The sequence below is a fragment of the Trachypithecus francoisi genome, unplaced genomic scaffold (assembly GCF_009764315.1).
Source record: "Trachypithecus francoisi isolate TF-2019V2 unplaced genomic scaffold, Tfra_2.0 Lachesis_group20, whole genome shotgun sequence".
Taxonomy (NCBI): Eukaryota; Metazoa; Chordata; class Mammalia; order Primates; family Cercopithecidae; genus Trachypithecus; species Trachypithecus francoisi.
In genome coordinates, this window is record NW_022681466.1 from 31814879 (window position 1) to 31839745 (window position 24867).

Below are 24867 nucleotides of genomic sequence, written 5' to 3' on the forward strand. Positions count from 1 at the left end.
ACTTATTTTGTTCATAGTATTGAGAGAACCTAAATTTCTCTTTTTTTCTCCAAAAAAGGTAATTGTTGCTCCATTACTGTATATTGAATATTCTCAGCTCCCCTATTTTGTGATGCTTCTTTACTCATGTTTTTTGTTTGCTTGGTTGGTTGGTTTTTTGTTTTTTTGAGATAGGGTCTCCCTCTGTCGCCTAGGCTGGGGGGTGCACTGGTATGATCACAGCTCACTGCAGCCTCAACCTACTGGGCTCAAGCGATTCTCCTACCTCTGTCTGCTGAGTAGCTGGGACCACAGTGTGGCGTGTGCCACGATGCCCAGCTAATTTTTGTATTTTTTGTAGAGATGGGGTGTTGCTATGTTGCTTAGACTGGTTTCGAACTCCTGCGTGCAAGCTATCAGCCTGTCTTGGCTTTCCAAAGTGTTCGGATTACAGGAGTGAGCCACCAAGACTGGTGTCTTATTCATGTATTAAATACGATATAAAAACCAGTATATTGCATTCTGAGATTTTTACTTTTTTATTCAAAATATAAATCTCTCTTGTTTTTATAGAATTATAAACGTATTTCCTGTAATCCCAGCACTTTGGGAGGCCTAGGCGGGCAGATCACCTGAGGTCAGGAGTGCGAGACCAGCCTGACCAATGTGGAGAAACCCCGTTCCTACTAAAAGTACAGAATTAGCCAGGCATGGTGGCACATGCCTGTAATCCCAGCTACTCAGAAGGCTGAGGCAGGAGAATCGCTTGAACCCAGAAGGCAGAGGTTGCGGTGAGCTGAGATTGCACCATTGCATTCCAGCCTGGGCAACAAGAGCGAGACTCTGTCTCAACAAAAAACAAAAGAAAAAAAAGTGTTTCGGCCGGGCGCGGTGGCTCAAGCCTGTAATCCCAGCACTTTGGGAGGCCGAGACGGGCGGATCACTAGGTCAGGAGATCGAGACCATCCTGGCTAACACGGTGAAACCCCGTCTCTACTAAAAATACAAAAAAAAAAAACTAGCCGGGCGAGGTGGCGGGCGCCTGCAGTCCCAGCTACTCGGGAGGCTGAGGCGGGAGAATGGCGTAAACCCGGGAGGCGGAGCTCGCAGTGAGCTGAGATCTGGCCACTGCACTCCAGCCTGGGCGACAGAGCGAGACTCCGTCTCAAAAAAAAAAAAAAAGAAAAAAAAGTGTTTCATATTTATTGTTAAAAATCCAAACATTGTATTTTTAGTAGAGATGGGGTTTCACCGTGTTAGCCAGGATGGTCTCGATCTCCTGACCTCGTGATCCGCCCATCTCGGCCTCCCAAAGTGCTGGGATTACAGGCTTGATGGCGGGCGCCTGTAGTCCCAGCTACTCAGGAGGCTGAGGCAGAAGAATGGCGTAAACCCGGGAGGCGGAGCTTGCAGTGAGCTGAGATCTGGCCACTGCACTCCAGTCCGGGCGACAGAGCGAGACTCCGCCTCAAAAAAAAAAAAAAAAAAAAAAATCCAAACGTTACAGAAAGGTGTAGAGGAAAAAGTGAAAGCCCCTGGCCTCTTATGCCACTATTAAGTTTGGTTTCTCTTTTCATAGCCGAGATTTTTTTCATTATTCCTGCAATGTATTGGGGTGGATAAATTACCAAACTATAAAACAAATCATCTCTAGCCTAGCATGGCTGTCTCTGCCAGGCTTGGAATTTACCTGTACATTAGGCACTTTTCTGGAAGGTGAAATTGAGTTTCTGTTTCAGGAGCTGTTGTTGACTGGCCCACAGAGGAGGGCAAGGAAGTATGGGATTACGTGACTGTCCGCAAGGATGCCTACATGTTCTGGTGGCTGTATTATGCCACCAACTCCTGCAAGAACTTCTCAGAACTGCCCCTGGTCATGTGGCTTCAGGTAAAGTAGTTTCCCAACCTGGCCTGAGGTCAAGGCCAAGTCTTCCCTATGTGGCTCTTTGCATGCTTTTCGGGCTCATGTCTCAGCAATGAAGGGCTAATTTGGTCCAGCAGTGTGGCCTGGGGGTTCGGCGTGCTTCTGAGGCAGGCTGAGGCAATGGTATAGCCAAGGAGACTAAATCAGAGGGCGAGGGGGTTCTAGCCTTTTGTCAGAGTCTCTTTATATTTCCAGACGGTTGCAAGAAGGCTCACTGAAAACTCCTGATGATACATTTGATAACATAGTGGAAGAAAGTGTTTTGAGGCCGGGCACAGTGGCTCATGCCTGTAATCCTAGCACTTTGGGAGGCTGAGGCAGGTGGATCATATGAGGCCAGGAGTTCGAGACCAGGCTGGCTAACATAGTGAAACCCTGTCTCTACTAAAAATATTTAATACAAAAATTATCCAGGCATGGTAGCACATACCTATAATCCCAGCTACTCAGGTGGTTGAGGCATGAGAATTGCTTGGACCCGAGAGGCGGAGGTAGCAGTGAGCTGAGATCGTGCCACTGTGCTCCAGCCTGGGCAACAGAGCAAGACCCTATCTCAAAAGCAAAAAAAAAAAAAAAAAAAAGAAAGAAAGTTTTATGGAAGGTTTCAAAGCAAAGACCTGAGGTAACCTGACCCTGCCTTCCTCTCCCCACAATCCTTTCCTGGACCCTAACTTCTTACCCCAAGAAAAGCTGATCTTTTGAAGGGACTGCTACCAGCCTTCTGCACCTTCATGTGACTGTTGCACCCTCCCCCTTTCCCTCAGTGTGTTTGCATTTTAACCTTGAGCTCTGATTGTAGGATGGAAGGCAGGGAGCTGGTTGAAAGAGTTTTAGGGACAGGCAGAGGCTCTTTTCTGGCATTTTTGAAATGCATCCAGAGATGGCCCACCCCCACCTGGAAGACCACTCACCAGGGAGGAATTAAGGAACATGGTCTTGCCTCTGGAAAATGTGAGCATGGCATAGCTGGAGCTCTGGGCCCCTCATCAGTAAATAGGGACCCTGGTGCTCACCTCCATAGGATGCTACTGGGACATCTTCCAACAATGCTGGTATTTATAGGCAGCCTCCCACCGCGTGGGTTTTGCCTCCCAGGATGGTCATTGCGGACTTTCTGGTGAGATAGAGTGAAAATGAGCAGTTTTCAGGGAGGAGCCTTTCTCTTTTGGAATTATCACTTGTGCCACCTCTGAGGGATAGAGCTGAGGCTCAGCCCCAGGTGCAGATACGATAATGCTGCAGAAGAAGAACCCTTGTGTGTCAGCCCAGGGAGCCCTGTTCACCTCCGGTGGCTGGACACAAAGGTGCGGCACAGTTGGCAGGGAGAGCCAGGCCGTGGACAAGCTCAGGCCTGCCAGAGGCCCTGGGTTTTCAGTGCCTACCTGCCACTTAGAGCCATGGCAAGATACTTCCTTCTCTGGGCCTTGGCTATCTAATCTGGGGGATTTTGGTGGTTTTTCATACTTTTTGTTCATCAGCAGAACTTTTTTTTTTTACCCTCAAATGAAAGCTTACAAAGGGGAGACAAAGCAGACAACAGCAGGAGTGCTGAGGCTGGGGCTTCTCCTTTGTCCCAGGGATACTTTCTGAGCTGTTAGGAAAACAGTTTGAAACAAACACTGAATTTCAGAAGTTGCAAGCTATCCTTTTGGTTGATGGCAGAGTGGGATTGTTAAATTAGTTAACATTTTAAAATTAGGACATTTGCTTCCTCTTTCCAAAAATCACAACATACAGTAATTTAGGGCCTGAACTCACTGTCCCCAAAGCTGTGTGTTGGTGGCCCCTTTTCCTAGAGGGTGGGAGCTGCTGGAGGAAGGTGCCCCTCTGCCACCCTCTGATTTGCTGTGCTCCACAGCCTCTGCTGGGCTCCTGGAGGCCATTGGGTTTGCGACATTTAGTTGACCTTTGAGCTGAGAAGCTATTTATTCTTTTTTTTTTTTTTTTTTCTTTGAGACACAGTCTCCCTCTGTCAGCCAGACTGGAGTGCAGTGTCACGATCTCAGCTCACTGCAACCTCCACCTCCTGGGCTCAAGCAGTTCTCCTGCCTCAGCCTTCCAAGTAGCTGGGATTACAGGTGTGTGTCACCATACCCGGCTAATGTTTTTTTTTGTAGTTTTAGTAGAGACAGGGTTTCACCATGTTGACCAGGCTTGTCTCGAACTCCTGACTTCAGGTAATCTGCCCACCTTGGCTTCCCAAAGTGCTGGGATTACAGGCGTGAGCCACTGCACCCAACGAGCTGAGATGCTATTTGAAGTTTATCAACCGAAGAGAATAAATTGCTCTTCTCCACTTACCCAGAGGCCCAAGAGAGAAGAAAAAAGATTAAGCTTACAGAAGAAATAACTAATTTAGATGAAAAGAAGATCTGTTTTAGCAGCCTGCTGAGGACATGTGTGCTGACTTCTCTGGGGGGAATCTTTGAGAATTGAATTCATGTCTTCTGAGTGTGTTAGCAAACTATGTTAGGGATACTTTCAAGTCTTTGAAGCATTTCACTTGGTCCACTGACACACTGACTGTGTCTCAGAGTTTCTGGTTAGCCCTGGGCCATGCTAGCGCCCTATCCCAAAGTTCTGGACAAAAAACGGGTTTTACAACAGGATATATTCATGTAGAACAGAGGCTTCCTCCAGCCAGCATCTCATTGCCTTTTGAGGAGAGGGGGATAAGGAGAGAGGAGAGGGAGAGGTCATCTGCTGTCTCCATGGCTTACCAGAAGCAGAGGAGAACTGAGATTTCTCCCACAGAGACCCAACCCTTAGGATTTCCAGCTTTTCCCTTTTGCTTTGATCCTACCTCATCCTAATTAAGTCCATGAGGAAAAAGGAACCCAGCTTTCATTGGAGGGTAGATCTCTGGCTTTAATTTATTGCATATTGCATTATGAATATTTTTCAATGTTGCCACATCGTTTTTCATCGTTCATGATTCTAAGTGGCAGTGTAGCATTCCATGCTGTAGATGTGCTGTGGTTGCCTAACCTGTTCCCCTACTGGGGGACACTGGAGTTGCACCCTTACTTCTGTTGTTATTTTGAATAGGACTGCGGTTAACATCGTTATCTGCTTTGTGAACTTTTTACTGCTGTGTTAGAAAATATTAAGATACAAAGGGCATATGATTGGGGGATTTATAGCCTTCCAATTTTATCAGAGTTAGGTTGGTTCAGGTTCAGAACATTCATGTTGTAAAGTCTTTCCTTTTGGGGCGCTCTTGCTGTTGCTAGTTGCCCTTTAGCCCTGACTCTATCTTGTCTTTTTTTTTTTTTTTTTTTTTTTTTTTAAGATTTCCCTACACAAATTGCCCTGGCTTCTGTTTTGCCCAAGCTATTCCCTTTCATCTTTTTTTTTTTTTCCTTTTTTGAGATAAGGTCTCGCTGTGTCACCCAGGCTGGAGTGCAGTGGTGCAATCTCGGCTCACTGCAACCTCCACTTGTTGGGCTCAAGTGATTCTTGTGCCTCAGCCCCCCAAGTAGCTGGGACTACAGGCGCCTGCCACCACACCTGGCTAATTTTCTATTTTTAGTAGAGACAAGGTTTCGTGTGTTGACCAGGCAGGACTCGAACTCCTCTCGAACTCCTGACTTCAAGTGATCTGCCTGCTTTGGCTTCCCAAAGTGCTGGGATTACAGGCACGAGCCACCGTGCCTGGCCCCTGTTTCGTCTTTTCGTATCTCCCTTTCCTACTCATCCTGCTAGTGCACAGAGAGGCCACATCCTTTTATTCTAGGTCCTCAGCCCTTTCCCTTGCCTTAGCTGACAGGGCCCTCCTCATAGACTCCCCACCTCAATTGGCCCCTGGATTTGTCCAGAAAAAGCACTGACCATCTTTTCCCCGACCACCTCCCAAAGGGCCTCCTCTTGTCTCAATTAGAAAGCCCACCCAGGCCGGGCGCGGTGGCTCACGCCTGTAATCCCAGCACTTTGGGAGGCCGAGGCGGGCGGATCACGAGGTCAGACAAGACCATCCTGGCTAACACGGTGAAACCCCGTCTCTACTAAAAATACAAAAAATTAGTCAGGCATGGTGGCGGGCGTCTGTAGTCCCAGCTACTCGGGAGGCTGAGGCAGGAGAATGGCATGAACCTGGGAGGCGGAGCTTGCAGTGAGCCGAGATTGCGCCACTGCACTCCAGCCTGGGCGACTGAGCGAGACTCCGTCTCAAAAGTAAAAAAAGAAAGCCCACCCAATGTGTCCTATTTGCCTCTTAGTTTCTTTTCTGTCTGAAGCCCTCAGAGCCCATAGAACTGCCCCCAGCACCGAGCTGTGGTTCAGAATCCTGCCTTTCCCACTCCCATGGATGCTCACAGTATCAAACGCTCCCTGCCCTGGGGCTTTAGAATCTGCTGCATTATATCCAGAGAATCTGCTTGATCAAACTGCTCCTAAGTCTGGGTCCTTTATTAATCCACAGGGATTCTGAAGAGTCTCCCATCTCCTGGTCAGGGGGTGATGGAGGAAGAGTCAGAAGGCCCAGTGTCTAGTCCAGGTAGAGCTCCTTCAGGTCAGCAAGGCCTGCGGCAGGCCACGGCTCCAGCTCAGAAAATCAGGAGGCAGCTAGGTGTGATGGCTGACACCTGTAATCCCAGCACTTTGGGAGGCTGAGGCGGGAGGATTGCTTGAGCCCAGGAGTTCGAGACCAGCCTGGGTAACATGGTGAAACCTCACCTCTACAAAAAACACAAAAATTAGTCGGGCTGGGTGTGTTGGTGTGTGCCTATAGTTCCAGCGACTTGAGGGGACTGAGGCAGGAGGATCACTTGAACCCCAGAGGTAGAAGCTGCAGTGAACTGAGATTGCACCACTGCACTCCAGCCTGGGTAACAAAGTTAGACCCTGTCTTAAAAGAAAAGGAAAGAAAAAATCAGGAGTCAAGAACATTCCACTGAGGACCTCTTAGCTCAGCTCTGCTCCTTTCAAAGAGAAAAGCCTCAGCAGTTACTAGGGAAGCTTTGCTCATGTGGAAGTCCCTGGTTCACCAGAGAAATTGTGTCTTTTATGCAAATTGACCCAGCCATCACTAACTCATAAACCGTCTATAGCAAATGTGGTCATTCATTGTAAAGACTAAGATTTGACTAAAATTTTTGTTTGTTTCTTCTCTCTTCCACAGGGCGGTCCAGGCGGTTCCAGCACTGGATTTGGAAACTTTGAGGAAATTGGGCCCCTTGACAGTGATCTCAAACCCCGGAAAACCACCTGGGTACAGTGAGGACGGTCCTGAGCTAAACCTTGCCCCGTGGCCTCTCAGAGGCCCTGCCCAACTCTTGGAGGGGCCACAGATGTAGCAATCCCTCGCTATTCCCTTCCTCGTCCTGTGAATACTGAGGCCATGGGCACTTGTCTACAGGCCTCCTCTCTGGCCCAGCTTCTCCCATTTTTCAGGACAACTTATCTTGCCCCAGTCTGCCTCGCTTTCTCTAAGACAACCCCTCTCTCCAGCTGCCTTCAAAAACTTACTACAGCAGACACCTGGGACCCTGCGTTACCCATGCTGGCCATCTCTGCAGTCTCAGACACCAGGATTGCACCCTCCAGCCACAGCCCCCAGTCCTTTTCTCTCTCCTCTCCTCCTACTTGTATCTTGACTTCCTCTTTGGATGTCTGTCTTGCTCTCCTGCTCACACCTCCCCCTCATTCTTAGCATCTCTTCCTTCCCTCAGCCCTCTGTGGTCAACTCCCGTATCCTTCTCCCTTTACAGCCTTAGGTCACTCCCACTGTCCACCTGCTTAGCCCTGACGCCCAGGCTGCCCATGATCAGAACTGCACACCCGCCCTAAGACTGCTACACAGCGTGGGCCCTACTCAGGGCTTGTGGCTAGTCCTTTCTCTGTGCTCCAGCTCTCCTGGCTGTACCTATTGCTATGAATGTTCTCCACTTTCCTCAGTGCTCCTCCTCCAGCCTCCCTCTCACATTGTGAGCTGAGCTTTCTGGTCTTTCTTTCTTTTTTGAGATGGAGTCTCCCTCTGCCACCAAGGCTGGAGTGCAGTGACGCAATCTCGGTTCACTGCAACCTCTGCCTCCTGGGTTCAAGCAATTCTGCTGCCTCAGCCTCCCAAGTAGCTAGGACTATAGGCGTGTGCCACCACACCCGGTTAATTTTTGTATTTTTAGTAGAGACGGGGTTTCACCATGTTGGTCAGCTGGTCTCGAACTCTTGACCTCGTGATCTGCCCGCCTCAGCCTCCCAAAGTGCTAGGATTACAGGCTTGAGCCACCACGCCCGGCCACTTTCTTGTCTTTCTTAAGGGTTTCCCACTCTTGCCTCACGGTCTTTGTACATGCTGTCCTCCTGGCCTGGGCCTTTCCTGTACTTGGTTCCAACAGAAATCTCACTTCCAGGAGTGGTTGTAGAGTCATCCCCCACCTTCACCCCCCATCCCAACTTGTCTCCAAGCCTTCTGGAACTAAAAGGGCCATATGAGTGAGGACCATGGTCCCAGTCCTGATGCTGCCACTGCCTGTCCAATTTTGTGACCTTAGACACATTCTGGGCTCTTTCTGGGCTTTAATTTCCTCATCAGCAAGGCACATGGCTGGACTGTGTCATTATTCAGGATCTTTTATATGTAAATTTTATAACTCTCAACCTTTTTGGAAAAGGTATTAGAATAAATTCTGTTCTTGCAGTGTACAGAGAAGCCAGGCCAATGTGGAAATTGGATGCATTTCCAAGAAAAGTGATGTGTGTCCAGACTTTGAGTGTCCTCTGGCTTCTTCGAGTTAGTGCATAGACTGTCTCTGCATACCTCTTTCTGCACTGTTTGTTACATTTAGTACATTGTATTGTGTGAAAAGCAACAGTCCAGATTATTTGATTCCCGTTTATCTTTCCTTCTTGCCTCTCCCTTTTTTGGGGGGGGATTTGGGGGGGGGGCTTTCTTTGTTTTGTTTTTTTGTTTGTTTTGTTTTTTTCCCTTATTTATTCCCTATGCTCCTGTCCTTTATTTTTAAAAATCTCTTTTGGCAACAGGGATATCATCACCACACTGGTATCCTCACGTATGTGGGTCTTGCTGAGCTAGTAGAAAATGATCCAAAGATAATTGGTGACCAAACAACTGATTGCAACATTTCATTTTCCTCTGTGGCAAATAGCTCCAGGCCGCCAGTCTCCTATTTGTGGATAATCCCGTGGGCACTGGGTTTAGTTATGTGAATGGTAGTGGTACCTATGCCAAGGACCTAGCTATGGTGGCTTCAGACATGATGGTTCTCCTGAAGACCTTCTTTGATTGCCACAAAGAATTCCAGGTAAGCAAAGACTCAGGAACAGCTAAGTAAAGGGTTGGCAATAGCAACTCTACATCCATCAGCATAAACCTGAACTGCCTCCAGGGTTTAATGCCTAGCTGATTTCTGAGAAAACCTTTTTATTTCCAAGATTGGGTTGTGGATTTTTGTTTCTGTCATCTTTAAAGTTGACATTTAACTTGAAAGAATGACCCTGGAGTGGGCATTCTAGTCAGATGCAATAATCAGATTGGAGTGATGGGGGAGGAAGACAAAGCAGATTTGTTTTTTCTGGCCATTACGTGCAATTGAAATTTGAAATTAATTTGCGTGACTCAAAAAGCAATCAAGTTTGTTAATTCTGTGTAAATTCCTTTTCTTACTAGACAGTTCCATTCTACATTTTCTCAGAGTCCTATGGAGGAAAAATGGCAGCTGGCATTGGTCTAGAGCTTTATAAGGTAATGGAAAATAACTTTGTTGTTATGATTTTGGACAGAAAATCAATTATGTTACTTTTATATACACACGTGATATTAAATACACTTTGAATAGGGCCATGTACATGCAGAGTAAGATTAAATCTGTAGTAATAACCATGAAAAGTTTTTAAAAGAAGAGTGAAGATTGCCCTGCTAGATCTGGAACAAGATATAAAGCTTGAGTGAGTAAAAGAATGTGCTACTGACATAGCAACAGACAAATAGATTAATTGCAACAGGAAACAGAATCCAGAAACACACACACATATATATGTATGTGTATCATATATTTGTATTATATGTATATGATCACATATAAATATAAGATAACATTTCAAATCATTGAGGCATGTATAGAATGTCAATAAATGTTATGGAGACAAATGTCTATCACTTTGGAAAATAGAAAACTTGTATTCTTGCCTTGTATAAAATATTAATTCTGGATAGATTAAAATCTGAACTTAAAAATAAAAATTAGGACAGAATGCAGTGGCACATGCCTATAATCCCAGCACTTTGGGAAGCCCAGGCAGGAGAACCGCTTGTGACCAGGAGTTCCAGACCAGCCTGGGCAACGTAGTGAGATCCTGTTTCTAAAAAAAAAAAAAAAGAAATCAACTGGACACAGTGGCTCCTGGCTGTAATCCCAGCTACTTGGGAGGATGAGGTCGGAGGATCGCTTGAGTTCAAGAATTTGAAGCTAAAGTGACCTGTGATCATGGTACTGCGCTCCAGCCTGGGTGACAGAACAAGACCATGTCTCAGGAAAAAAAAAAAAAACACAAAAAAAACAACAATGTCCTAGTAGAAAAATGGGCAAAGACAAATGTGGACAAGCAATTTATAAAAGAAATATAACAGCTTTTAGACATATGAAAAATCTTCAACTTTTATTAGTAAGCCAAGTCCATGAGATTTGTAAATATTTAAAAGACTGATAACACCCAGTTTTGGTAAGAAGTCAGGGAAATAAGTGCTCTTGTGCACTTTTGACTGGAATACAAATTAATTTAAACTTAAAAGGACAGTTTGACAATGTCTGTCAGTTTTTTAAATGTATGTGTCATTTGATCCAATAATTTTATCCTATGGGAATACTTATAAATACGTGTATGTCAATGAATGTTCATTATGCCATTGTTTATAATGTTCATAAACTGAAAACAGCTGGTTGGCTGTCAGTAAAGGATTGCTTAAATAAAGTAGGTACATCTTTCCAAGATGAAATGCTTTGCAGCCAGTGTAAAGAATGGATCCAGGTGGGCGCGGTGGCTCATGCCTGTAATCCTGCTCATGCCTGTAATCCCAGCACTTTGGGAGGCCCAGGTGGGTGGATCGCTCGAGGTCAGGAGTTGGAGACCAGCCAAGCCAACATGATGAAACCCCATCTCTACTAAAAAATACAAAAATTACCCGGGCGTGGTAGTGCATGCCTGTAATCCCAGCTACTAGGGAGGCTGAGGCAGGAGAACTGCTTGAACGCAGGGGGCAGAGGTTGCAAGTGAGCTGAGACTGCACCACTGCACTCTAGTCTGGGTGACAGAGCGAGACTCTTTCTCAAAAAAAAAAAAAAAAAAAGGATGGATCTCAGCACTTTGGGAGGCTGAGGTGGGAGGATTGCTTGAGATCAGGAGTTAGAGACCAACCTGGACAACAGAGTGAGACCCCTGTCTCTACAAGAAAGAAAAAAGAAAGAATACAGAGAGCTGTATGTACTGAGTATGGGAAGTTGTCCTTTGGGTGTTTAATTGTGGAACAATATGAGATAAACTTGTTTGTAAGTCAAAAACACTTCCATATGTGGAGATAGATTTGCACGCTGTGATGGCAAACAAAAGTGTAAAAGGATACATGACACACTTAACTGCAGTCAGTTGGTGAGTGTGAGGGCACAAATGAGGAAAAGTAAAAGACTTTCACATTTTCTTCTATCTCCTATGTTTGAGTATCAGTGAACTTAAATAAGGGATTTTTTAAAGATTTACTAATTAAAAAAAACTTACAGAAGCAGCATATGTACTTTACAGAATATTAGAAACTACAGCAAGCATAAATTAAAAATGAAAACTTCACCTTCCCACTTGATGGAGATCACTATAGTTAGCACCTGGGTATATAGCTTTCTAAATATTCTTGTGCACATTTATATAGAATTGTTTAGCTAAATGAAATCATATTATACATACTGGTTTCAGCCTGCTTTCCTCCATCAGTAGTTCTCAGCTTTCTATTTCTGTAAATTTTCATCTCAAATATTCAGACTTTTTTTTTTTTTTGAGACAGGATCTTGCTCTATTACCCAGACTGGAGGCTGGAGTACAGTGGCGTGATCATGGCTTACCACAGCCTCTGCCTCCTGGGCTCAGGCGATCCTCCTGCCTCAGCCTTCTGAGTAACCTGGGACTAAAGGCGAGCACCACCGTGCCTGGCTAATTTTTGTATTTTTTGTAGAGATGGGGTTTTGCCATGTTGCCCATGCTAGCCTCGACCTTCTGGGGTCAAGTGATCCTCTAACCTCAGCATCCTGAGTATCTGGGACTATAAAGGGCATACCACCATGCCCCGCTAATTTTTTAACTTTTTGTAGAGATGGGGTCTCACTATGTTGCCTAGGTTGGTCTTGAACTCCTAGGCTCAAGCGATCCTCCTGCCTCAGCTTCCCAAACTGTTGGGATTACTGCGTGAGCCACTGCACCTGGCCTGAGGGCATTTCTTGTTTCCTCTTTCAGGCCGTTCAGCAAGGGACCATCAAGTGCAACTTTGCCGGGGTTGCCTTGGGCGATTCCTGGATCTCCCCTGTTGGTAAGTCTGGCATTTTCAGGCATTTCTTCACTCCCCTTTGCCCATCCTTTCCTGGGACTTTGGACTGTGTTGTCCATATCAAAGAGCTAAGCAGCAGAACGTTCTGGGCTCTTAGAGAAAGTGTTTGCTGCATCCAAGAAATATAGGGACAGAGTACCTACCAGGGACCACTAAGGGCTGAACTGAGTTTTCTTAATTTAATTATCACAACAAAAGGATCAAATTTTACAATTGGAGACATTCTGAAGACTCAAAGAGGTCATGAAATATGCTCTCTGCAACATAGGATGAGTGGCCTAGTCAGGATTCAAATCTGGGTCTGTGCGGCTCAGTACAAAGGCAAATCTGTTTTGTCATCCTGCCCCCTCTACTTCCCTGATGCTGACATAAGCGTTTGGGTTGAAATTTCCATCTGTTACGCATATTGATGGCAAGACAAGGTTATCGTCTGGTCTTGCAACTCAGAGGTGTGCAGTTTCGTAATTGAGCATCCGTGTTGCGAGCATAAATAAGAGTTGTTTATGTTGCAGACACCCAGGGTGTGGTTCCAGACATCTGAAACAATCATCCTGGTGGCGTTCACTCTAACACAGGATTTCTCAGCACTGTTGACATTGTGGGTCATATAGTTCTTTTTGTGGGAGGCTGTCCTGTGCATTGTAGGATATTACCAGCAGCATCCTTGGCCTCTACTCAAGAGATGCTAGTAGCACCACCCCAGTGTGACAACCAGAAATGTCTCCCCGGGGAACAAAACCGTCCCTGATTGAGAACCATTGTTCTAACCTAACAAAACGTGATTTTCCCCAGGCAAAACCAAACTACGGAGTTAGAAATCAGAAGAGAGGCTGCCTAGGGGCAAGAGTAGGAAATAAGCATGAAAGGGACATGAAGGAACTATATCTTGATTGCAGGGGGTGGTTACACGGGCATATGCATTCATCAAAACTCTTCTGAAGGTACACTTGTGAGTTGTGATTATGGCTCGGTTTTTTAAAAATAATCATTTATAAAGGTAATATTTCCCCCTAAAAGGTAGGGATTCGCTTGTTACAGAGCCATGTTCCCAATAACCATTACAACTTGGAATGGTTATTTCTTGCCCTCATGTTTGCTATCTGCAGGGTAGGACTGAAGTAGCATAAAACTGAGTCAGCATGAAGACGAGGGCTGCTATTTGTTTATCTGTTTTTCCTTCCTGGATAGATCTCGTAGGACATCATAAAACTGCAAAAGCCTAGGTCAGAAGCATGAGAGTTTCTTGTCAGATACTGCTGTTTTGTTCAAGTTGATGGAGACAAAGTCTCCATCGGGTCTTGGCAACCCAGAGGTGTGCTGTTTCATAACTGAGCATCCTCATTGGGAACACAGATAAGAGTTGTTTATGACTCAAAATTACGATGCTGGCCTTCTCACTTCCTCATGGGGTCTTCTCAGTTTCACAGTAGCACTAAGTGCTTTGCATGTGCTAACTTCATGTAATCCTCACAACAATTCCATGGGATGGATGCTATTGTTATCCTAATTTTGTAAATGATGAAACTGAGACTCAAAAGAGGTTAAGCAACTTTCTTAGAGTCACCCAGCTAAATGGTAAAACTGGGATTCAAATCCAGGCAGCAGGTACTGGAATCCAAGCAACCTAACTACCTTGCTACACTGTCTCTCCAAGATCAGTAAACTTTGCTTCCTGGCTTTGCAAGTGTTTTTCCTCCGGTTTGGAATCTACCTTTTCCTCCTTGCCGTGACCCACTTTACCTTATGAATCTGTTTGTCTGGATTGTAATCCATCCCTCCAGATCCACTTTACGTATTACCCCTCTATACCAGAAACATTGGTTTTTGAGGGAGAAGTATTGTTAATTTCCATGAACAACTGTTAATTGCTTGCTAAGTAGTAGATACTGTGCTAGGTGCTAGGCAAAGACACATAGATATGCTCCTGATCTTCAAGAAGGTCTTGATCTGCGCTGTCACTATGCCCGTGTGACCATGTCAGTATGGTAACCACTTGCCACATGTGACTATATAAATTTAATTATAATTTTTAAATACAAGTTCAGTTTTTCAGTGGCACTCTCCACACCCAAGTGCTCCATAGACACATGTGGCTATTGGCTAGCATTTTGGACTGCACAGATATGGAACACTTCCATTACTGCAGAAAGTTCTGTTGAACAATGCAGGCCTACTTCAAAGGTTGGTAAACAAGGGCCCATGAGTCAAGTCTGCCCTGCCGCCTGCTCTGGTAAATCAGTTTTTGTTTGTTTGTTTGTTTGTTTGTTTGTTTGTTTTGAGACAGAGTTTTGCTCTTGTTGCCCAGGCTGGAGTGTAATGGTGCGATCTCAGCTCACTGCAACCTCCACCTCCCAGGTTTAAGCGATTCTCCTGTCTCAGACTCTTGAGTAGCTGGGATTACAGGTTCCCGCCACTACGCCTGGCTAATGTTTTCGGTATTTTTAGTAGAGATGGGGTTTCACCATGTTGGCCAGGCTGGTCTCCAACTCCTGACCTCAGGTGATCTGCCTGCCTCGGCCTCCCAAAGTGCTGGGATTACAGGCGTGAGCCACCGCACTTGGCCGGTAAAAGTTCATTTACTGTCTGTGGCTGTTTGGAGACTGTAAGAACACAGTTGAGTAGTTGCAACCGAGATAGGCTGGCCTACAGGGCCAAAATTATTTACTATCTGTCCTTTTACAGAAAGTGTACCAATATCTGGCCCAGATCAAACAGGAAGTGGGATGCATTGGAGAACTGCAACCAAACCTGTTTCAAGAAACTAAGGCACAAGTTTGAAGGTTAAGCCCAGGAAGTGATTAACAGCTAGGGCACGGAAGTCCTGGTGTGCCTGCATTTCTCACAGTGTACTCTAAAAGAATACCAGTCCAGGCCAGCCGTGGTGGTTCACACCTGTTATCCCAGCACTTTGGGAGACCAAAGCGGGCAGATTGCTTGAACCCAAAAGTTCGAGACCAGACTGGGCAACATGGACTTAGTTCCTGCTGAACTAAGACTACTTGAAACCTACTTTGAGACACTTTGCCTTAAGGAGCCATTAAATACTTTTAAGCTAAGGAGAGACATACTCAAATGTGCTTTGTAAGTTGAGGTCCTTGATTCTTTGTTGGCATGTCTTTCAATAGCACTTGTCTTACCTAGTGATACAGTATTTAATAGTTGTGAGCTTGTCTAAACCAAGGTCAACTACTGTTCTCTTTGAGGACAGGCATTATGTTACTCACAGTTTTATCTTAAACTTTTGCTGCCTCCAGACCCTTAGTAAATTCTCAATATGTTTGTGGGATGGGAATGAGCCAATTGGCAATATAGCCACTTGCGTTGTTGCAAACTCATTAGTCATCTTCCTTATTTAGCTCCTTGGCAGAAGCTAATATCTCCAAACTGGAGGAGCAAATAAGATGCAGAGCAGAAATGTGAGGGTGGAGAAATATTTTAAGCTATCAAAAGGCCTAGAGGGCCGGGCGCGGTGGCTCAAGCCTGTAATCCCAGCACTTTGGGAGGCCGAGACGGGCGGATCACGAGGTCAGGAGATCGAGACCATCCTGGCTAACACGGTGAAACCCCGTCTCTACTAAAAAAATACAAAAAATTAGCCGGGCGAGATGGCGGGCGCCTGTAGTCCCAGCTACTCGGGAGGCTGAGGCGAGAGAATGGCGTAAACTCGGGAGGCGGAGCTTGCAGTGAGCTGAGATCCGGCCACTGCACTCCAGCCTGGGCGACAGAGCGAGACTCCGTCTCAACAAAAAAAAAAAAAAAAAAAAAAAAGGCCTAGAGGTCCACAGATAAGAGCCTCCACCTGTATACCTACAGCCTGCCTGTGGGGATGCTGTCACCAGCAATGACTCACTTGCTGGGCCAGTATCAGGCCAAATTAATGTGCCATTAGTCTTAAGAGTCGACATACAGGCCCCACACCCTCATCCCACCTTCTAGCCACTGTGTCATCGGCCCGCCTCCTGCATGGGTACAGGTGATTTGAGGAGCCTTCCAATCCAAAGCTACCGGGTTTCTTGCTTCTGTCTCTTTCTTCGTTGGAGAGAAGACAGTTAGGTTTGTCTTTGGAAAGACAGAGGTATGATATACTTGATTTGTACATATGTGGTTTCCTTTAGATTCGGTGCTCTCCTGGGGACCTTACCTGTACAGCATGGTAAGTAGATATACATCTGTGCCCTGCGGGTAAACAACCCAGCCGATCTCTTCCGGCTGTGATCCCAGGAAAAGAGATGCTGGATGAGTTTGCCTATGTGGATGACACTGCTCTTTAGGGACTACTCATCCATATAGAGTTGGAGACCCAAAGCAAGAGATCGCCTCAGGGACAAATTGAAAGAAAATCGGCACACATCACTTTTTTCCAGATATAAGAAACACATTTTTCCAATTCCCTAAATTTTTATTACAAAAATTTTCAAATATGCAGAAACATTGAAAGATCACTGTGAATACCTTCTTAGGTTCAGTTGACAATTTGCTGTATTTCCTCCAATAGACATGTGGCTTGTAACAATACACTTTGATATGTGAGCTTCTGTTCTCCTTCCTTCCCCTCTTTCTCCTACCCCTCCCTAACTGCAGCAGCACCAGATTGATGTTCCCAAGTAAAGTGGGTCTTTTTGCTCTTGTTTTGCATTCCAGTCTCTTCTCGAAGACAAAGGTCTGGCAGAGGTGTCCGAGATTGCAGAGCAAGTCCTGAAGGCCGTAAATAAGGGGCTCTACAGAGAGGCTACAGAGCTGTGGGGGAAAGCAGAAATGACCATTGAACAGGTAAAAAGGGGACAAACTCAGAGGCCAGCCTGCTTGGCTTTTTCTGGTGGGTACAGGGTATGTTGTTGGTGTTGTCAAACTTGGGGTCTATCCTGAGCCTCCCCACATATCTGCAAATGATTGCTTGCTAGATAATACATCTCTTGGGTCTGAGCAGTGATGTAGTGGCTCGTTACAGAGTCAGAAAGCCACCCAGGCCTGCAAGACTTGCTTGTCCTTGACTAAATGTATGGATTCTATTAAAAAAAAAAAAAAAAAAAAAGACTGTCTTGCAGAGGTAAGTGTGTGGAGACAACACATTCCCTTATTAGGACCCTTGCCAAGCAACATTCTGACTCCAGAGAACCAGAAGGAAAGAATGCGCTGGCTAAGGACTGGGAGTGTAGGCCCCTCTGCAGCTCTGTTCTCCTTATAAATTAACACCTAGGGCCTTGGTTTTTTTTCCCTGCGGGGCCTGATCACTGCTCATATGAGATGATTACCACTCCGGGGAGAGTGGGCTGACACAGCTGGTTTCTGAAACTTCAGAGCTGCATTTCTTTCTTTCTTTCTTTTATTTTTTCCTTTTTTTTTTTTTTTTTTTTGAGACAGAGTCTTGCTCTGTCACCCAGGCTGGAGTGCAATGGCACAGTCTCGCCTCACTGCAACCTCTGCCTCCTGGGCTCAAGTGATTCTCCTGCCTCAGCCTCCCAAGTTGCTGAGATAACAGGCATGCGCCACTGCACCCAGCTAATTTTTGTATTTTTAATAGAGACAGGGTTTCACCATGTTGCCCAGGCTGGTCTTGAACTCCTGACCTCAGGTGATCCACCCACCTCAGCCTCCCAAAGTGCTGGGATTACAGGCAAGAGCCACTCCGCCCGGCCTTTCTTTCCTTCTTTTTTTTTTTTTTTTGAGACCAAGTCTGGTTCTGTCATCTAATCTATACTGTAGTGCAGTGGCCCGATCTTGGCTCACTGCAACCTCTGCCTCCTGGGTTCAAGTGATTCTCATGCCTCAGCCTGCAGAGTAGTTGGGACTACAGCTGAGCACCACCACACCCGGCTCATTTTTGTGTTTTCAGTAGAGAGGGGTTTCACCATGTTGACCAGGCTGGTCTCGAACTCCTGGGCTCAAGTGATCTACCCACCTCAGCCTCCCAAAGTGCTGGGATTACAAGTGTGAGCCACTGGGCCCAGCCAAAGCTGTATTTCTTTCTGATCCAAGCAAATTTACAAAATTAAAGCTGTCCTTCGATAAGATAAAGAGCCATGTGCCTTTCTGTGTGGCAGCTTTGATGATAGGAAAGCAAAACAAACAGCCAAATAAACTTTATATTTCAGAACACAGACGGGGTGAACTTCTATAACATCTTAACTAAAAGCACTCCCACGTCTACAGTGGAGTCGAGTCTAGAATTCACACACAGCCACCTAGGTGAGTGAACCTTGAAGTTATTAGTCCCTGCCTCAGCCTCCATGCAAAAAGAAACCTGTTTATAAAAAAAACTTTATTAACATATAATTTGCATGCCATAAAATTAACTCATTGTAAGTGGTTTTCAGTATATTCCCAGAGTTGTGCAGTCATTGCTACAATCCAGTTTTGGAGCATTTCCGTCACCCCAAAGAGATCCCACGTGTCTGCTTGCAGACAGTTCTCATTCCCACTCCCAGCCCCAGGCCACCACTCATCTGCCTTCTGTCTCTCTAGATTTGCCTCTTCTGAACATTTTATATAAATACAATCACACAATAGTTTTTTGCACTGGCTTCTGTCACATAACATGATGTTTTTAAAGTTTAGAAACTAGCTTCCATACACCAAATTACAACATCAATTCAAGGCTGAATCTAGTCGTCTTTCAGCCAACCAAGAAGTGTATAAAGGCTGCAGGATACCCTAGGTTCCACTTCCTAGGTGATTCTCTTTGGTCATTCTGGAGAATCCCAATGGCCCCCAAGTCTGTGGAGTGTACAATCAATACTATTGGGTTGGTGCAAAAGTAACCGTGGTTTTTGACAAGTTTCAAAAACTATTAACTCACAACCAATGAAGCATTGTTTCCCTTCCCACCCAGCTCCCTACCAACCCCTTATTTTGAACCAATTTTGACAAATCTATTTTTTCCTTTTTTTTTTTTTTTTTTTTTTTAAGAGAGAGGGTTTCACTCTGTTGCCCAGGCTGGAGTGCCATTGAAATTTAGAAATTTTGCCATTACTTTTGATGGCAAAAACTGCAGTTACTTTTGCACCAACCGAATACTAAAGCCTCTCCACTTTCAATGTGTTTCTGACTTTCTTCCTCCCACTGGGGGTGAATCAAGGTGATGCTTTCCCTTTTCCAGCTGAATCTAAAACTCTCCCTCTCACTGTGCAGCATCCCCAGCGGCTTGGTAAAGATGCCCTCATGGCCAGGTGCAGTGGCTCACGCCTGTAATCCCAGCACTTTGGGAGGCTGAGGCGGGCGGGGGGCGGATCACGCGGTCAAGAGATCGAGACCATCCTGGCCAACATGGCAAAACCTTGTCTCTACTAAAAATACAAAAATTAGCTGGTCATGGTGGTTGTGTGCCTGTAGTCCCAGCTACTCGGGAGGCTGAGGCAGGAGAATCGCTTGAACCCGGGAGGCGGAGGTTGCAGTGAGCCGAGATCGCGCCACTGCACTCCAGCCTGCCGACAGAGCGAGACTCCGTCTCCAAAAAAAAAAAAAAGATGTCCTCTTGGCCTTACTTCCAGTCCTTTGACTCACCGTCTACCAGTTTGGTTTTAGTTCGTCTTTGTCAGCGCCACGTGAGACATCTACAACAAGATGCCTTAAGCCAGCTCATGAATGGCCCCATCAGAAAGAAGCTCAAAATTATTCCTGAGGATCAATCCTGGGGAGGTACTTATGCGACCTAATTAAGTGCCGTTTATAGAGTTATGGGGAGAAAAGAGGTGCAAATTCAGAGACCTGAATTTGTAGGATGGGTTTTGTGGCTGGTGATGATAGGTTACAGGTAAACCATATTACTATCCACATTTTGTAGGTAAGCAAATAGATATAGAGACAGTAAATGACTTGTCAGGGCTGTGAGGGCTGGATGCAGTGGCTCACGCCTATAATCCCACCACTATGGAAGACTGAGTTGAGAGGATTGCTTGAGGCCACAGTTGAGCAACACAGTAAAACCCTCATCTCTACAAGAAAATAGAAAAATTAGCTGGGCACGGGCCGGGGGCGGTGGCTCATGCCTGTAATCCCAGCACTTTGGGAGGCTGAGGTGGGCGGATCATGAGGTCAGGAGATCAAGACCATCCTGACTAACATGGGGAAACCCCGTCTCTACTAAAAATACAAAAAATTAGCCAAGCATGGTGGTGGGCGCCTGTAGTCCCAGCTACTTGGGAGGCTGAGGCAGGAGAATGGCATGAATCCGGGAGACAGAGCTTGCAGTGAGCCGAGATCACACCACTGCACTCCAGCCTGGGCGACACAGCGAGGCTCCGTCTCAAAAAAAAAGAAAAAAGAAAAAAGAAAAATTAGCTAGGCATGGTGGCATGTGGCATATAGTCCTAACTACTTGCTTGAACCCAGGAGTTTGAGGCTACAGTGAGCTATGATTGTGCCAGTGCACTCCAGCGTGGGCAATAGAGAGAAACCCTGTTTCTTAAAAAAGGGGAAAAAAACATTTGTCAAAATTGGTTCAAAATAAGGGGTTGGCAGGGAGCTGAGTGGGGAGGGAAATAATGCATATTTGACTGTGAGTTAATAATTATTGAAGCCTGGTATGGGTACATTGGAGCGTTGTACACTACTCTTTTATATCCATTTGAAATTTTTCATAATAAAAAATTAAGATAAAAAAGCTACATCCAAGGCCACAGTTGGTTGCAGATGAGATTTCGTGCCAAAGGTCCTTGCAGGATGTCAGACAGCCCAAGTGCTTGGGCAGATTTTGACCAGCTCTCTTTTGCTGACCTCCCCAGGCATCCTGACGCTAGATGTGGCCGGGCATTACTGCATTCTGGTCTCAAGACTGTGGTGAGGAAATAATGAAATCCTTAGAGACCAGGGCCAGGTAGAAATCTTGGATAAGTTCCTACTTTATTCCTGTAGGGAGGCCTTGAGCAAGCAGAGATCTCAGGTTTCTGAAGGGAAAACACTCTGAGCTAAAGAGGGTTTTGTTTCATGTGTGTTCAAGATACCCCAAGGATATGGGGTCAGTGGTCCTGTGGCTGCTGCTGGGAGCCTACGATTTGCTGCTGCTGGGAGCTTTCTCAGGGGACATGGGTCCTCCTCTCCCAACTTGCAGTCACCAGAGGGCGCATTCTATCCCTGGTTTTTTCATTACTCCTGACTGCTGAGAGAATTTTAGAAATGAAGAAAAATTAGCTCAAATAAAAAGAGCTGGGTGTGGCGGCTCACGCCTGTAATCCCAGCATTTTGGGAGGCCGGGCGGGTAGATCACCTGAGATCGGGAGTTCGAGACCAGCCTGACCAACATGAAGAAACCCCGGCTCTACTAAAAATACAAAAGTAGCTGGGTGGGGTGGCAAACCCCTGTAATCCCAGCTACTTGGGAGGCTGAGGCAGGAGAATCACTTGAATCCGAGAGGCAGTGATTGCGGTGAGCCAAGATTGTGACATTGCACTCCAGCCTGGGTGACAGGGTGAGACTCTGTCTCAAATAAATAAATAAATAAATAAATAAAAATTAAATTAAAAAAAAAAAAGACTTCTTATCTCCTAGGATAATGAAGAAGAAAATGGTATGTTGCTTGTCAGATGCCTCCTTGGCAGTGAGTAGCAAATAATGGTGGCTGCCACTGTTATTGCTGTCATTCAGCGTTTTGATAATGCTGATGGGCAGGAGCCAGCGAGAGTGCCGTGCTCACTAGCTCCTGTCTTGCCTGGGACTTGTTATTCATTTGGCTTTCCTGAGGGCCAGCTCTGAATTGGTTTAGGTTTGATCTGGTTTATTATAAGGTAGGCCCACTTGTTCAGGACTTGAAACTTGGCCCTGGTGTTACTCGAAAAAACAGGAAAACTGACATGGGCCCAAAGCACAGTTTATTCCCTGAGTGTACCAGCCTAATGAGTATTTCCTAGGTCTCTCCCTCCCTGTTTCCTTGGACAGTAGCCTATTCCAGGTATCAATTCCTCATTAAAAATGGCGCCTGCTATCATCTCAAGCTCTCAAGAGAATGGACCACATGAGCTATTTATGTGTGCCTTACACCTGACCAGTCGGCACAAATTTCTGGGCTGGTTCATCCCTGTTTGTGAAGCATCTGTGCATTCAGTCGTCATTGGTGCTGGAGCCCAAGATGCTCTGGGCTGAAAGGTATCTCCTGTTTTGGCAGATTCAAAGCTACTCCCTCTTTCTCCTTCCCCATGTGCAGGCCAGGCTACCAACGTCTTTGTGAACATGGAGGAGGACTTCATGAAGCCAGTCATTAGCATTGTGGATGAGTTGCTGGAGGCAGGGATCAACGTGACCGTGTATAATGGACAGCTTGATCTCATCGTAGATACCATGGGTAGGAATTGACTCTGAGGGGCACATAGAGGCAGTTTTATGGGTTCAACTGGAAGGGAACTGGCCTTGGACATGTCAGTCTTGGGGTGGATGATGTTGACATGCCAGGAGGAAGGCCATTTCCCATTACATTCATCTGCTCCTGACCTTGATTATTCAAAGAGTGGGGAGCTGCATGTGGCTGTGACCCCTCAGAAGCCTGGGCCTGTCCGGGTTTGGGGGCCCTTAGGTATGATTAAAGAAAAGAACAGCACTTGTCTCTACCACAAAACTTAGACATTTTCCTGGTTATTGGGCAAGTGCACTGTTTAATTAAGGGAGAGCCTCATTTTTGTGCGACATCACAGTCGATGTTGACCACTGCAGAGTAAATTAAAACTAAACCCTAATGACCGTAACCCTGAAGACCCAGGGGAAATGGTCTTTGTGGAATCCCGACTACTGCCCTATCACCTACCACCTATTTAATTTGCTCACTTCCAAATTAAATAGGGCCTGGTGGAGGCTCAGAGACAGGTTCTCTGACCTGGCAGGCTAATTGAGGCACAAGGTCTGACGAATGTGATGCGCCTCGTCAAACCAGAAGGATTGAATATTTTTGTGACTGGTAAGCAAGGGACACCAAGGACAATTTGGAAAGCTGCTGCATTGCTCCATGAACAGCCCAGGTGATCCTTGTCACTGTCTCATTCCTGACATCTCTCAGTCCTCCTCACGGGCCTGTCTGCCTCCAGAGGTCCCCAGTTCCCTTCCTAAAGAGCAGATGGCAGTGAGAGATACAGAGGCAAAAACAGTCAGGCTTTGCAGCTGTTAGGTTTCTCCCAGCAGCCTAGGTTTCACTGGAAGTCAGAAATGCAGATGCTCAGGCCCTACCCTGATCTTCTGAATCGGAATTTGCATTTTAACAAGATCCTGAGTGAGTTTCATGCATACTGGAGTTTGGGAAGCACCAACTTTTAGGACCTAGACTTTTTTCCTACTCTACCCAGCTATTAATGCCAGGCCTTTCTCTTTGTCCTTCTCACCAGGTCAGGAGGCCTGGCTGCGGAAACTGAAGTGGCCAGAACTGCCTAAATTCAGTCAGCTGAAGTGGAAGGCCCTGTACAGTGACCCTAAATCTTTGGAAACATCTGCTTTTGTTAAGTCCTACAAGAACCTGGCTTTCTACTGGATTCTGAAAGCTGGTCACATGGTAAGAGACAGCTTTTGTTCCAGACTTAAAAATCATCCTGAGAGGGAAGCCACGGGCAGTTCTATGTCTCTGTCCGCTGCCCAGGCGGGTCTTGTAAGAAGTACGAGGGTCCGAGGGCCACATGTGGTGGCTCACGCCTGTAATCTCAGCACCTCGGGAGACCAAGGCAGGTGGATTGCTGGAGCCCAGGAGTTTGAGACCAGCCTGGGCCACATGGAGAAACCTTGTCTCTACAAAAAATATGAAAATTGGACCAGGCACAGAGGCTCATGCCTGTAATCCCAGCACTTTGGGAGGCTGAGACAGGTGATCGCTTGAGCTCAAGAGTTCAAGACCAGCCTTGGCAACATGGCGAAACCCTGTCTCTACAAAAATTTACCAGGTGTGGTAGCACATACCTATAATCCCAGCTACTTGGGAGGCTGAAGCACGAGAATCGCTTGAACCCAGGAGGTGGAGGTTGTGGTGAGCCAAGATAGCACCACTGCACTCCAGCCTGGGCAACAGAGTGACACTCTGTCTCAAAAAAGAACAAAAATTAGCCGGGTGCGGTGGCGCATGCCCATGGTCTCAGCTGCTCAGGAGGCTGAGTGAGGTGGGAGGATTGATTGAGCCTGAAAATTAGAAGCTATAGTGAGCCAAGATCATGCCACTCCACTCCAGCCTGACAGAGCGAGACCCTGTCTCCAAAAAAAAAAAAAAGAAAAAGAAAAATTAAGAAAGAAATACTTAGGGCTTGGGAGTGGTTTTGAGTTTCCTAACAAAATTCCGCTATTAGCACTAGGCACGGCGAGCACAAGGGTGAGTGGTGCCCAGTCCCTGTCCTCAAGGAGCTTGTGGTCTAGAGACAGACAGGCAAGGAGACTGTCAATAGCATGGGTTGAGCAATGCTAAGAGGGGACTTGGCCCAGGGAAGGGTGCCCTGCCCAGGCTTGCAGATCTGGAAGATTGTG

The 24867-nt window shown here is 46.1% G+C and overlaps 1 protein-coding gene across 1 annotated transcript in view; it reads left to right on the forward strand.

Moving 5' to 3' along the window:
- The window catches only part of SCPEP1 (serine carboxypeptidase 1), a 30609-nt gene that overhangs the window by 1892 nt on the left and 3850 nt on the right, over positions 1 to 24867 (forward strand). The window contains exons 2-12 of the mRNA XM_033183598.1: positions 1719 to 1867; positions 7023 to 7112; positions 9010 to 9165; positions 9531 to 9605; positions 12359 to 12431; positions 16565 to 16602; positions 17091 to 17219; positions 18542 to 18635; positions 19971 to 20084; positions 22586 to 22723; positions 23751 to 23914. Coding sequence (XP_033039489.1) covers positions 1719 to 1867; positions 7023 to 7112; positions 9010 to 9165; positions 9531 to 9605; positions 12359 to 12431; positions 16565 to 16602; positions 17091 to 17219; positions 18542 to 18635; positions 19971 to 20084; positions 22586 to 22723; positions 23751 to 23914 — 1220 coding nt within the window. The remainder of the gene's footprint in view (positions 1 to 1718; positions 1868 to 7022; positions 7113 to 9009; positions 9166 to 9530; positions 9606 to 12358; positions 12432 to 16564; positions 16603 to 17090; positions 17220 to 18541; positions 18636 to 19970; positions 20085 to 22585; positions 22724 to 23750; positions 23915 to 24867) is intronic.